General features: G+C 38.3%; 1 protein-coding gene across 2 annotated transcripts; it reads left to right on the top strand.

The window, feature by feature from the left end:
• Positions 1 to 192: 192 nt before the first annotated feature.
• On the top strand, positions 193 to 7459 carry LOC113234618. Of its 2 annotated transcripts, XM_026469970.1 has the most exons (5): positions 193 to 262; positions 2786 to 2943; positions 3757 to 3904; positions 6467 to 6598; positions 7025 to 7459. In XM_026469970.1, exons 3-5 carry the CDS (start codon positions 3774 to 3776, stop codon positions 7173 to 7175), a joined length of 414 nt encoding a protein of 137 aa, XP_026325755.1. In that variant the 5' UTR covers positions 193 to 262; positions 2786 to 2943; positions 3757 to 3773; the 3' UTR covers positions 7176 to 7459. The 2 variants fall into 2 exon arrangements, with proteins under 2 accessions (XP_026325755.1, XP_026325757.1); XM_026469972.1 differs by lacking the exons at positions 193 to 262; positions 2786 to 2943 and adding an exon at positions 591 to 731.
• The last annotated feature ends 6105 nt before the right edge of the window (positions 7460 to 13564 follow it).

Genomic DNA, 13564 nt, shown 5'->3' on the forward strand with positions numbered 1-13564 from the left:
CTTCAATATTTTTGTCAATGTCAATTCACCAACCAAAATGTCGTCGGTGACGTCAAACTAATAAAATTTTCGTTTTAACGTTATAAATTAACAAAATTTATTTTTATATAACAAACTAACTGAATTATTTAAATGGGGTTAGTTCTGCGATCCTAAGGCTAACAGAAATAGTTGTTTATAAAACAACAAAAGGTAGTTCTTGTGGTTCTTTGAGCTTGGATATCTGATTATGTATTATTACATTCTTCGAACGCCAACTTAGGTTAGTTGTTGAAGCAGGAGACAAACTAAACTCGACCTAAGTCGATCAATTCACCTGTAGGGCTAGGGTACAGGGCTCGTTTTGTATTTAATTATTCAACATAAGCGACTGTATCGATGCAGTCGTACGTTTGCATTGGTGCAATCGCCTATAAATCGCAAGTGTCTTCGTTACACGGACGCGCGTTTGCATTCACCTTGTGTAACTCTTCAACTTATCTCCCAAAGACCAAGCGTCCAAAGCTCTCGGGTTTGTGATGCGTAACTCCAGAGATTTCAGATATGCTAAAACACTAAAAATGTTATATTGCTCATTTGTCCGCAGCCACCTGGAATACGCATCGCATGTCTGGAGCCTCCAATACCTTACCTACATATCGCGTATTGAAAATGTGCAAAAAAACAAATTATTAAGTTTTTATGTTTTCGAACTAGGGTGCGGTACGAGTCAAACCGGTATCTTGATATATGTAAGAAACATCATCTTTTGCCACTAGAGGTACGACGTCAGATAGCAGACCTAGTATTTTTGCGAAAAATTGCTTCTGGTGCCGTGGACTCCCCGGAACTCGTGTCCAAGATTGCTTTTAGAGCCCCTACAAAGTCCTTTACGTTTAATTAATTTCCGTGCATACCTATGGTCTCTACGAATTTTCGGCGGAATGCATATCTCTTACGTGCGAGTAATAGCTTCAATTAATTGTCCAAGATTTAGATTTATGTGGTATCTTCTAAACTTTACATTTTTATGTACAATATATTGTATTACAAGAATCGTTACGAATAGTAATAAATGTTACATTTCAAAAAATTATAAATATCCAGTACAAGTTTTGTGCTGCGTAATTTTAACAGTCAATGTAGTTATGTGAAATAATGTAGGAACATTTTAAGAGGGAGCATGCCAAAAAAGTTTTGACGTTGGCTCCGCCAAAATTTGTGAACCAAATATATGCCTGAAGTTCGCGAGACATGCGACAGGAGATGCTGAATTTTGCGCATTAAAAGTACCAAATTCGTTTTAGCAGAATAACTCTAAAACTAAAGGGATTTAAAAAATCCGCAGTGACAGTTCTCGATCATGCATAAATATAATTAATTATCTAATTTTTGTCCTAATAACCTGTAGCATTTCGAGAATGAATCGAAAAAATGTGAAAACTAGAGGTCATTTCGTGATTTTTATCTATCGAGGAAACTTTATTGTTTTATGTTTCTGATTAGTGTATATGCTTGAATATATCGTGTAGTTACTAATACAATATTTTATTTTTAACTTTAAAGTGGATATACACGTCTAAAATCAAATCGAAGATTAGGAATTTTTCCTCTGCTCCCTCTTAACTAATATAATAATAATTATGTTTATGTAATTTATTCATCTCTGTAAAATAATATGTATACCTAGTAATCTATAAATTACAACATATATTACAAGACCATGTCCCTATATTCTTCAGTGGAATAATACGCATTATTACAAGCAGGTTGATATTGACCTTCTAGTACTTTGTTTTTTGGCGAGTAGGTAATTACTAAGTGTCGCGAAAATGTATATAGTATAGTTAGTAGTTATATAGTCATAATTTATGGCTCATTTACTTAATGTGTGTCTATCGGTGAAGACCTATAATTGCCTATCGTTTATTATTTCAGTTTTTACTCTGTAAGATAACCGTTGGTCTTCCAATAACTTAAAATAAAAATTAAATAGAGATCGCTGCTGTTTGACGTGCTCGTTTGTAGAAACAAATTTCAGGTCGATCGCTGAGAATGCCCAAAGATTTTCGTAATGCCTTGTCCATGATTGAATAGTTGTAGAAGCAGGGAAAATCTAACGTAGCATTACAGCTCCTTGTGGACGAGTTCGTCCGGGGAAGTACTGCTACCTTTCCTATTTCTGTCGCCAAGCAGTAATGCTTTAAGGTCGAAACACAAAACTGAAATCTATGAGCTCGCATGATGCATCGCAAAAATTAGCGAATTGCTCCGCATCGCGCATGCCTGCGATAGTAATCTTCTTTGTGTTTTTTTCCTATACTTTCTAATCACTAACAGCAGTGCAACACTCTTTTAAACTCTTTTTAACTGCCTCTGTGGTCTAACGGTTACCATGCCACGCAGAGGTCCCAGGTTCGATTCCCGGAGAAATAGTTGTATGGCCGACAATTATTTCTCTCGTGAGTTTAGATGTAATTTGTGGTTGTCTATGTGTGTGTCCATGGCACCCGCGACACAGGGTTTCCATAGTGCGGGGCTATGTTGAGTGTGTGCGTTATTTATTTATTACTCTTTTCACGATCCATGTCGCTAAATACGTAGTTTAAAAAATACGTTCAGTACGGTTGACGATGGTCGATGGAATTATCACCCGAGTCGTGGCAGTAAGACGCTTTGCCCTTACTGCGTTCCGGTTTTGAAAGGAATGGTATTGGTGAAACTATAGGTGCATGAGTCTTGTCAACTTAATTTTTTTATTTATTCGTGATCAGGTTACACATACCGACGACACGATACATTATAGGTTACACATAAACGACGCGCGTTACTTGGGCGCAGTGAGGCGTCAGACGCCGACCACACTGTGATCCGGGAGCACTAATGCGAGTGTCGTCGTCGCGCGTTGCCAGGCGTTGTGGTTGAACAACAGGACGCGACGCGACGCTTTGACTTTGCGCCAGTGTGAGTTGAGCCTTTGTATTACAATGAACTACCACACTGAAATTTACAATGATTGAAGCAACATCTCAACTCAGAGATGGCAGCTGTAAAGTTACCTCTCTGAGTGAAAAAATAAATTTCTCGCTATGTGCTTGCGTCGTATCTTTGTATTTGGTTTTTCAATGACTTTTTAGCCGTAACGCCATCTATGAGAAATCTATGAAAGTTTTCGTCATCCAGTTACAGCTACCAGTCCCGGCTAGAGATGTCACTATTCATTGTATTAAAATTTTTATTGAATTGATATTCAATTATTTTTTAATGTGAAATTATTCCACTAGTATGTTATAATTATTAATATAAAGATCGAACACTCAGAAAAAATTCCTTCGATCCGTCCGGATTCGAACCGACGTCTTCTAGCATACCGTGCCAGACGCTATTCCCAACTAAGCCACGGAACGAACCAGCGGACCTCACGAATTTTTCTATGTGCTTGTTGTCGTGTCTTTTTATTTGGTTTTTCAACGACTTTTTAGCCGTAGCGCCATCTATGAGAATTCTTAAGTATTTCGTACCCAGTTAGATACCTTTACAGCTACCAGCCCTGGCTATACGAGTATTTCTTTATGTCAGGACGTGATGGGACGAACAAGTCGTGAGGCTGGTGCTAAGCCAGGCCATAGCAGTTGCAGTGTCACTGCGCCTGTCATCCTGAGACGTTGACAAGATGTTGACAAGTCCCGTGTGCATGTAATTTGACCTGCACCTTTGTCCTTTAAAACCCGAGCCTAAATTATGGAGGAATTTTATTAAAATTGTTGATCGCTTCAGATAAATCAGTTAAGGTGATGGAAGTAAAGCAAGCGTCAAATCGTCAAGACGCAGCGACGATAACAAAAGTTAGTTGTGACTCTGAAAAATACAGAAGGTGCAGTTTGTTGAACATCATACAACATATTGATATTTGGGGGCGATATGGGTGAGTAAAATTTTTTGATTATCCATACTGATTAGTTGTGGGGGCCTACCATAACCTCATAAAAGAATATTACTTTAACCTTACATTGACATTTCGTACCATAACGCGCTTAAAGTAAGCTTATTGTAATGTTAAAACTATAATGTTTTATTGGCAGCTTTGTGACTATTCATTCACTCAGTTCGTACCATGACACGACTTTAACATTAAAGTAATATTGCTCTTTATCTTATGTCAAATTTAGCAATCTTAAAATAGTTACACGGATGCAATGGAAACAATATTATTTTCAGTTTTATTGTCTTAATATTGATTTGTAATGATTAAAAGTTAAGTTGAACTTATTTATTTACATATATCTCTTCAATATTTTTTTAATTTTTTATTTAATAGCAAATAGGAAATAATTTCTCGTAAAATAAAAATACGCGATGTTTATTTCGTAAAATTAAGACAGCGCCATCTATGTGCTCCTTGGCGAAACTAACAGTTGACACTAGACTATGGTTCCGAATTCACAACGTGACAATCAAGACTCGGCTTGTTTTATTTATTTTTCTTCATAAAAATGCGGAATAATAATTGAAAACAGCGTAATTTTAATAGATTTCATTATTACATACTTTTCTTTTTTTTTGGTAATTAATATTCTCTGAATGTAAATAATATTAAGTACTTTAACATTATACTACGATAACACGATTCGGAACATCATACAGTTCATATAGCGTTATTTCTTCCCTACTTTTAGTAAGGAATAGACAATATTGGGAAATCATTCGTTCTTTCAGTCACTTTAGCAATAATACATTACTTGGTTGATAGGTTTGTGGTACGAAAATGAGTAATATTACAATAAGCTTATTTTGTGCTTACATTGAAATAATATTGTTTTTGGAAAGGTTATGGTGATTACTGATAGAATTTTTTTCCGAAAAATTTCATGTACCTACTCATTTTTTCTATTGTAAAATTTGGTAAAATATAATTTGGAAGGCTCATATTATGTTCTGCGTTTAAAAATACCCTTTGAAGCATTTTAAGGATTCCGTATTTCTGATGAAAAATCCTAAAAATAATTATTGACAACTGTCCATACTGTCGTCATGCATGTGATGCTAACTAACCACGTCTACTCTACGTACTCATAGTTGTGCTTTTTTCGTTACGAGGGCAGTACTATGGGTAGTATATTCAAGTTAGAGAACTAGTATAGACTCCTCCCTTTCGCACTACTTCATAAAAATGACAAGGACATAAGATGGAGGCACACGGTTAAGTGGGTGTTAACAACCGTTAGAATCATAGATTTATACTAAATCTATGGTTGGAATAGTAAGGGCCCGTGCACAAAGGTGATTAAAAAATTAAACAAAAATATTCTGAGTGTTCGATCTTTGTATTAATAATTATAACAAACTAGTGGAGTAATTTCACAAAAAATAATTGAATATCAATTCAATAAAATTTTTATTAATGCAGTAAATAGTGACATCTCTCGCCAGGACTGGTAGCTGTAAAGGTACTAACTGGGTGATAAATCTTTCATAGATTTCTCATAGATGGCGCTACGACTAAAAAGTCGTTGAAAAACCAAATACAAAGACACGACGCAAGCACATAGAAAAATTCGTGAGGTCCGTTGGTTCGTCCCGTGGCTTAGTTGGTATAGCGTCTGTCGCGGTATGCAAGAAGACGTCGGTTCGAATCCGACCGGATCGAAGGAATTTTTTCTGAGTGTTCGATCTTTGTATTAATAATTATAACAAACTAGTGGAGTAATTTCACAAAAAATAATTGAATATCAATTCAATAAAAATTTAATTAATACAGTGAATAGCGACATCTCTCGCCAGGACTACTGGTAGCTGTAAAGGTACTAACTGGGTGATAAATCTTTCATAGATTTCTCATAGATGGAGCTACGACTAAAAAGTCGTTGAAAAACCAAATACAAAAGACACGACGCAAGCACAGAAAAATTCGTGAGGTCCGTTGGTTCGTTCCGTGGCTTAGTTGGTATAGCGTCTGGCACGGTATGCAAGAAGACGTCGGTTCGAATCCGACCGGATCGAAGGAATTTTTTCTGAGTGTTCGATCTTTCTATTAATAATTATAACAAACTAGTGGAGTAATTTCACAAAAAGTAATTGAATGATATTCAATAAAAATTTAATTAAAAATATTTTTTACAATTCTAAATCTATTTCTTTTTTCAACAATCCACATTTTACATCAGTCACTGTCTTAAACCGAGTCACAGAGTAAGAAGGTATTAGTCCATTAAGAAAGCGAAAGTCGCAGGTAGAGTCACAGATAAGTAGCAAACAGAGAAAACAACACACGTCCGCACCGCACAGATGTGAAAGCCGACTTATTTATTAGCTTGCCATTATAAATGCGTACGGTTAACCATTCACGTACGGTTGTGTTTTCTCAGTATTAGTTAGCGACTAACTTGAATAGACTATACCTATAGATATGTGTTACCTACATACCTACGCGGTGTGCGACGAACCACGCTGCTGTTTTTGTATGAAGTTACCATACTTCTGTCTGCAGAACAAGTTACACAGATAAGAACAGACTTCGTGTGAGCAAACCAGCTGTCACTTGTAGCTCAATATCCTGCACTTCAAGAATGTTTGACAGCTGTTCGCAAGTTAAAAATGCGTTTGAAAACAAGTTAAAAAAGTGAGTTTTCGAAAAAAATACTGTTGGATAGTAATCGTTATGAAAGTCATTAATTCTTAAGTTTTAACAGTCTATATGTATTATGAGTTTTTAAAATATTATTATTAGTAATGATAATTTTGCTTTATTGCGGACAAATAATCATATCGTGTTAGTTATATAAACTTTGCTTGCATTTTGGTAACTTTCGTGATATTGGCCCCAGAGATGAGCCCCAGAGTGGGTTAAAACCCAATCAATCATCAAAATCGTTGGCAGAAACGGCGAGATTGTGGCGGGCGGCGTTGATTAAAATATTATAAATAACACAAAAAAAATTATTAAAAATGAAGCTTTTTTTGACTTATTTGCCTTAGTTCGTCGACTCTAGCATTATTCTACATCTTGTTACCCATTAAATTTTCATGGCTTTTAAATTATTTCCAGATTATCGGTGACAACCAAGGTGTCAGGATTGTGGCCTGGCCACGACATTCTGTCCAAACGCAAAAGATCCGCCTACAAGAGCGCTAGTCCGGATTCCAAGCGATTATTGAACAAAACTAACACGGTCTTCAGTGCTATAGTGCCGCGATGATTGTGCAATAAATAAAGTTTTCGACTGAGACGTGTTATAAGGCCTATTGCAAAATTTCTAAGGCTCAATTTTACATCGCCGCGGAAGGAAATTAAAGTGTATTTTGTAATGAAATGTGCAGTCAATGCTCTAAGATACCTGACCCCTTAGCCATGGACCAACAAGTCAAGAGACTGCTGATCTCTTCACTATCGTAGCTCGTAATCCTAGCTCTGGAAAAGGTCAAAATCCCATCTTATAAAGGAACGCGAAATGACGACATCATCAACAAATGAATGACAAATTTAATTACAGTTAATAGCGACATTTCTCGCCAGGGCTGGTAGCCATAAAGGTACCTAACTGGTTGACGAAATACTTTCATAGATTTCTCATAGATGGCGTTACAGGTAAAAAGTCGTTAAAAACCAAATACAAAGATCCGACAAGTATATAGAAAAATTTGTGAGTCCGCTGGTTCGTTCCGTGGCTTTGTTGGCATAGCGTCTGCCACGGTTTGCTAGAAGACGTCGGTTCGAATCCGGCCGGACAGAAGGAAATGTTTGCTTTCTCAAATATTACTAGAATATAGTCATGAATGTAAAGTACCAAAATTTATTATTGTCCAACATCGAGTATACAGGCTGTATATTTGAAAGTGAGACATATTCATACATGTCATAGTAAATCATGTTACAACTTAACATAGACTAAAATAAAATTAGGATATGGGATAGAACAAAAAATAAATCAACAAATGTGTTTTGAAGTGTAGATAGGAATAAACCGATTCCCTTTACGCTTAATTCGAGTGTAATGGGAATGCTACCAAGCGAGCGCCGAGTGAGACAGCAACAATAACAATGATTTCACATTTACGTTTTAGGTTATGTTAATTGTTTTTTACTTGAACTATCATCGAAATGTTTTAGTAAGTAGTTATCATTTAATAAGAATTGAGGTTTTTGGCGTAGTTAAAAATGTGAAATCAAATTAATTACAATGATTGATTTTTTAGTTATTTACAGTTTATTTACACTTACGTGGTACGGAGCAAGTGTTCAAAATGTCCACCGTTTTCCACAATGCATAGTCTAGCACGGCATAGTAAATTTTGTTTTAAATTGTACAACACAAACACATTTTGTCTCACAGTATAAAATGCTGAGATAATCCTCTCACGCAACGCTTCGACACTGTTCACCTCTTTCGCGTAAACTCCGATTTGGGAACATTTCAATAGCTTGCCTCACACTATCACCACTTATTGCGTAAAGTCGCACCATCTCAGTCAATTCCACGTTAGAATAAATACCCATTTTGCGGCGATCGGGCGAGCGGAAGGACCAATAATTTACGTGTCTTCGTTAGATCAAGGTCGCGCGTGGACTGAAAAATTTCGCGTATGCGCCCGCGTCCCGTCCTCACCCCCGACCTGTGCTTTGCTTTTCGCCGCTGCGTCGGAGCAATAATAGTGATGTGCATAGATTTCGATAACTAATGTTGTGCTCAAGTAGTAGTCGATAAAAAAATAAAATAAAATATTTTTTGTAAAGTTTAAGTTCATTAGTTTATTATTTCTTTGGGTTGAGAATCAGGAATATAACGCACTCTATAAGTATGTCCCACTTTCAAATATACAGCCTGTATAACCAGAAATAGAGACGAAATGTCATTTAATTTGTTTGAAAACTATTCTGCCATAGCATTACTGTGACAACTGCGCTCCGATTGGCCAGCCCGAGTTCGAAACAATTGACGGGTGTCGTCAACTGTTTCACTTCAAATTGACCAGTTAACTTGAGCTTTGCTATAATGGACAAAAATTGCAAAATTACATATTTAATATTTAATTACCGATGAAATGTGATTCCGTTTGTTTTGTAATTAGATGATTTGCTGTTTTGCCCACACCACCGAATAGAACAGCACGGCATTGTTAGAGATATTATCTTTATTACAATAAATACAGAATATTTTTTGGAATATACGGAGACGTACACACAGGTCAGTAGTTGGCCTGTCTATATTTCAGCGCAAACGGGAGTTGGTATTTATAAGAGCTGTAAGGCTAATGTGTTACCAGGAATATATGGTCCTAATTTCGTCTCTATTTCTGGTTATATACTCGATGTTATCCAACAAGACAAGCAACAATGGGCAGCTATGAAACTTGTAAAACAAATAACGTATATGGTAAAAGAACTATTTAATTGCAACATGGTTTAACCGTCTTCCGTCACACTTAAAAATCCTTAGTCTGTTAAAAATGAATAAAACAAAATATTTGTTAGATAATAATAAATAATGGAAACAGAAATGAGTGATTTAAATAAAAACCCCAAAAAAGCCCTAACACAACAAGTCTTTCATCCAGGACTCTTTACCAGACAGAGATCCATTTCTTTCTGTGAAGTTCCATCAAACGGAACAAACTCAAGTACTGCGAACAATACGGCGACAATGTCCAAAGACGATACAACAGCCGCCCCAAGTACATCTAGAATGGAACCACCTCCATGGCAGCGAATACCGATGTCAAAAAAAACGCAAGATACGTGAACAGTCACCACCGCACTCTCACACAAAGTTGGTTAACAGGTTTACCAGCCTACCCGTGGATTCAGCAGAGACTGAGACCCAGAAGAAACCGCCAAACAAACCTCCTCCGATTGTTTTGTATGGCATAGAAGATCTAAACGAACTGACTAAACTTATAAAAACAGCAGTGAATCCAACTGATTTTAAGTTTAAAATTGTCAACAAAAATTTGCTGCGCATAATGATGAACACGTCAGAAAACTACAAAAAAGTGGTTCATCTCATTCGCCAGAAAGGCTTAATTGGTCATACATTTACTCCAAAGGACAACAAATGTTATCGTATAGTCATAAAGAACCTTCACCACACAACGCCTCATGATGCTATTATCCAAGCAATTGAGAATCATGGTAATAAGGTTAAAGGTGAAATTATTAATTGTCGCTATGGTCCAGATAAGAAACCAACTTCAACATTTTTCGTAAATCTGGAACCTTCCAGTAACAACAAGTTAGTTAAAGATATTCAATACATCTATCATCAGCGTGTTTATATCGAAGACCCTCATAAAACTAAAACAATTGTTCAATGTCAACGTTGCCAGCAGTATGGTCATTCCAAAAATAACTGCATGAGGCCTTATAGATGTGTAAAATGTGGTGAGGGACACAAAACTGCTGAGTGTCTCAAAAAAGATAGAAACTCTCCTGCCAAATGTGCTCTCTGCTCCTGCGATCATCCCGCAAACTACAAAGGCTGTCAAGTATACAAAGAAATACTTGAAAGGAAAACAAACTCCAAAAAGATTTCTACCAGAGTTTCCGATGGTAAATCTAATACGCAGTCCATAACGAGTGTCCCAGAAGTTCACAAACCAACACCACGAGGTTATCAGAATAAAACACAAGTGACATACTCAGATGTAACAGCTGGTCGTTACAGAAATCCTCTTCCAACTGATGAAGTTATTGACATGAGCGACAACACTACTTTACAACAGCTACTAATAAAACAAAATGAAAAGATAGATTTATTATTACAACAAATCAGTACCCTCGTGGGACTGTTGACTACAGTCATAACCAAACTGGCTCCATAGATGGCATCCCTAAGAGTCGCAACCTGGAACATCAACGGGTTAGCTCCTAATGTTAACGAGTTAGAGTCATTCATAAAAACAAACCAACTAGACGTAGTGCTAATATCAGAGGCCCATGTCACCATAAGGAGTAGTCCTCGCATCAAAGGCTACAACATCTACCACACCCCCCATCCTGATGGTGGAGCACACGCCGGAACTGCTTTGGTAATTCGAGAGAGCATTAAACACTCAGCCATGGAGCCGTTTTCTACCACGCATATTCAAGCGACCACGGTTACAATTGAAGGTCGTATGGGTTCCATCGCGCTTTCCTCTGTATACTGTCCGCCAAGGCACAAAATCACAGCAGAAATGTTCTCCGCCTATTTTCAGACCCTTGGTCTAAGATACATCGCGGGCGGTGATTGGAATGCCAAACACACTTTTTGGGGCTCTCGCTGTACTAGCACTCGTGGACGCGAACTAAAGCGCTGTGCCGACACCATCCATCTGAAGTCTTTATCGACTGGAGAACCAACATATTGGCCAAGTGACCCTAGAAAGCTGCCCGACCTTCTGGACTTCTTCCTGAGTCAGGGTGTGGCTCATATGAATATGAAAGTCGAATCGAGCTTGGATGGATCCTCAGATCATACACCAGTAATTCTGACAGTGAATACGAGTGTGATTACTCATGAAAAGGCAGAATCACTTGTAAACCATAGGACTGATTGGGAGGGTTTTAGAAGCTACATAAATCAAAATATAAAACTACCTATCCCCCTTAAGGACTCAGATGAGATAGATGGAGCATGTATACATGTCACGAACCTTATCCAAGTAGCGGGTTGGGCTAACACACCGGAACAGAATTCAACTCCACGCATTCCCACCCAACCATCGAATATTCGTGCAACAATCCTGGAAAAGCGCCGTCTAAGGCGAGTCTGGCATCAGTCGCGTCATCCGCTGGACAAATATAGATATAATAAGGCAAGCAAAGAGCTCAAGAGTATCATCAATGCATCAATCAACTCTGTAGTTAACACTAACTTGCATATGATGGCCTCTACTGGACACGGTGAGCACTCACTTTGGAAGGCAACTAAAGGCTTAAATAGACCCCAACAACAGTACCCTCCTATCAGAACAGAAACGGGAACATGGGCGAGAACAGATACAGAAAAGGCGGAAGTATTTGCTAAGCACCTAGCTGAAGTGTTTCAGCCGAATGACAAAGTGACCGATGAAGAGTCTGACTTGGAGACAGCTCTAGCGCAGGACCTTCAAATGTGTTTGCCTCTTAAACCTACCTCTCCAAGAGAAATTGCGCAAGGAATAAGATCATTACATCCAAAAAAGGCCCCGGGATTTGATCTTATCACTCCGAAAATATTAAAAAATCTCCCAAGGAAGTGCATTACATTTTTAACCTGTTTGTTCAATGCCATTCTCAGGACGGGTCACTTTCCATCCATATGGAAGATTTCCCAGGTAGTAATGATCCACAAACCAGGAAAACCTGAACAAGAGGCTTCCTCTTACCGGCCCATTAGTCTAACGCCTGTGCTGTCTAAGCTCTGGGAAAGGATATTACTCGCCAGACTCAAACCGCTTATGGATGACTGCTGTGTTGTGCCATGTCACCAGTTTGGATTCCGTAAGTCTCACTCAACTATTGAGCAGGTTCATCGGGTATACCACACGATCCGACAGAGCTTTGAACACAAACAATATTGTTCAGCGGCCTTCCTCGATGTGCAGCAAGCCTTTGATCGGGTGTGGCACAAGGGATTGTTGGTCAAGGTTAAAGACAGTCTTCCACACTCGATGTTTCTTCTCATAGAGTCTTACCTGTCGGGTCGTTCGTTCCAAGTTAAACACAGAGAAGCGAGATCAAACATGTACAATATCCTGGCAGGCGTACCACAGGGCTCAGTCCTCGGCCCGGTTCTGTATAACATCTTTACATCGGACTTACCAATATCGGATAACATCACAGTTGCTACATACGCCGATGATATAGCCCTTTTATCCGTTGACGGGAATCCTGTTACAGCTAGCACAAATCTCCAACTCCAACTCGATCTTACCCACAGATGGTTCTGTAAATGGCGCATCCGGGCTAGTGCCACCAAATCGCATCATATCACATTTGCACTGAGAAAAGGAAACTGTAATCCAGTAAGACTTGGTAATGAAATATTACCACATTGTGATTGTGTGAAGTACCTCGGTTTTCACTTGGACAGACATCTCACATGGAAGCATCACATAAAACGAAAAAGAGATGAAGTCAATCTCAAATATCGTAACCTTCATTGGCTCATGGGAAGAAATTCAGCATTATCAGTAGACAACAAACTTCTAATCTACAACTCGGTCTTAAAACCCATTTGGACATACGGTATTCAGCTGTGGGGTGTGGCTAGCAAGAGTAATATACTTTGTCTCCAACGAGTGCAGAATTGTATCCTGAGGACAATAGTCAATGCCCCTTGGTTCACTCGTAATGAAGAGATCCATGGTCATCTAAACGTCATATCGGTAGCTGCTGAGATCGACCGACATAAAACTAAGCACAAAGAGCGACTATCCTGCCACCCGAACCCACTCATCGCGGAACTTCTAGATCCATCAACTATGGTCAAACGGCTTAAGCGAGGCCATGTTCTATAGTTGGGAGGTGCGGCACTGGCCGCTCCACCAAAAACGTCTTTTCTCGTTCAAAAGATTCGCTTATGGCCTGGCGGCCGATTGCAAATAAAGTAATCATACAAAAAAAAAA

The sequence above is a fragment of the Hyposmocoma kahamanoa genome, unplaced genomic scaffold (genome assembly GCF_003589595.1).
Source record: "Hyposmocoma kahamanoa isolate Upper Pololo Valley unplaced genomic scaffold, ASM358959v1 85962, whole genome shotgun sequence".
Classification (NCBI taxonomy): Eukaryota; Metazoa; Arthropoda; class Insecta; order Lepidoptera; family Cosmopterigidae; genus Hyposmocoma; species Hyposmocoma kahamanoa.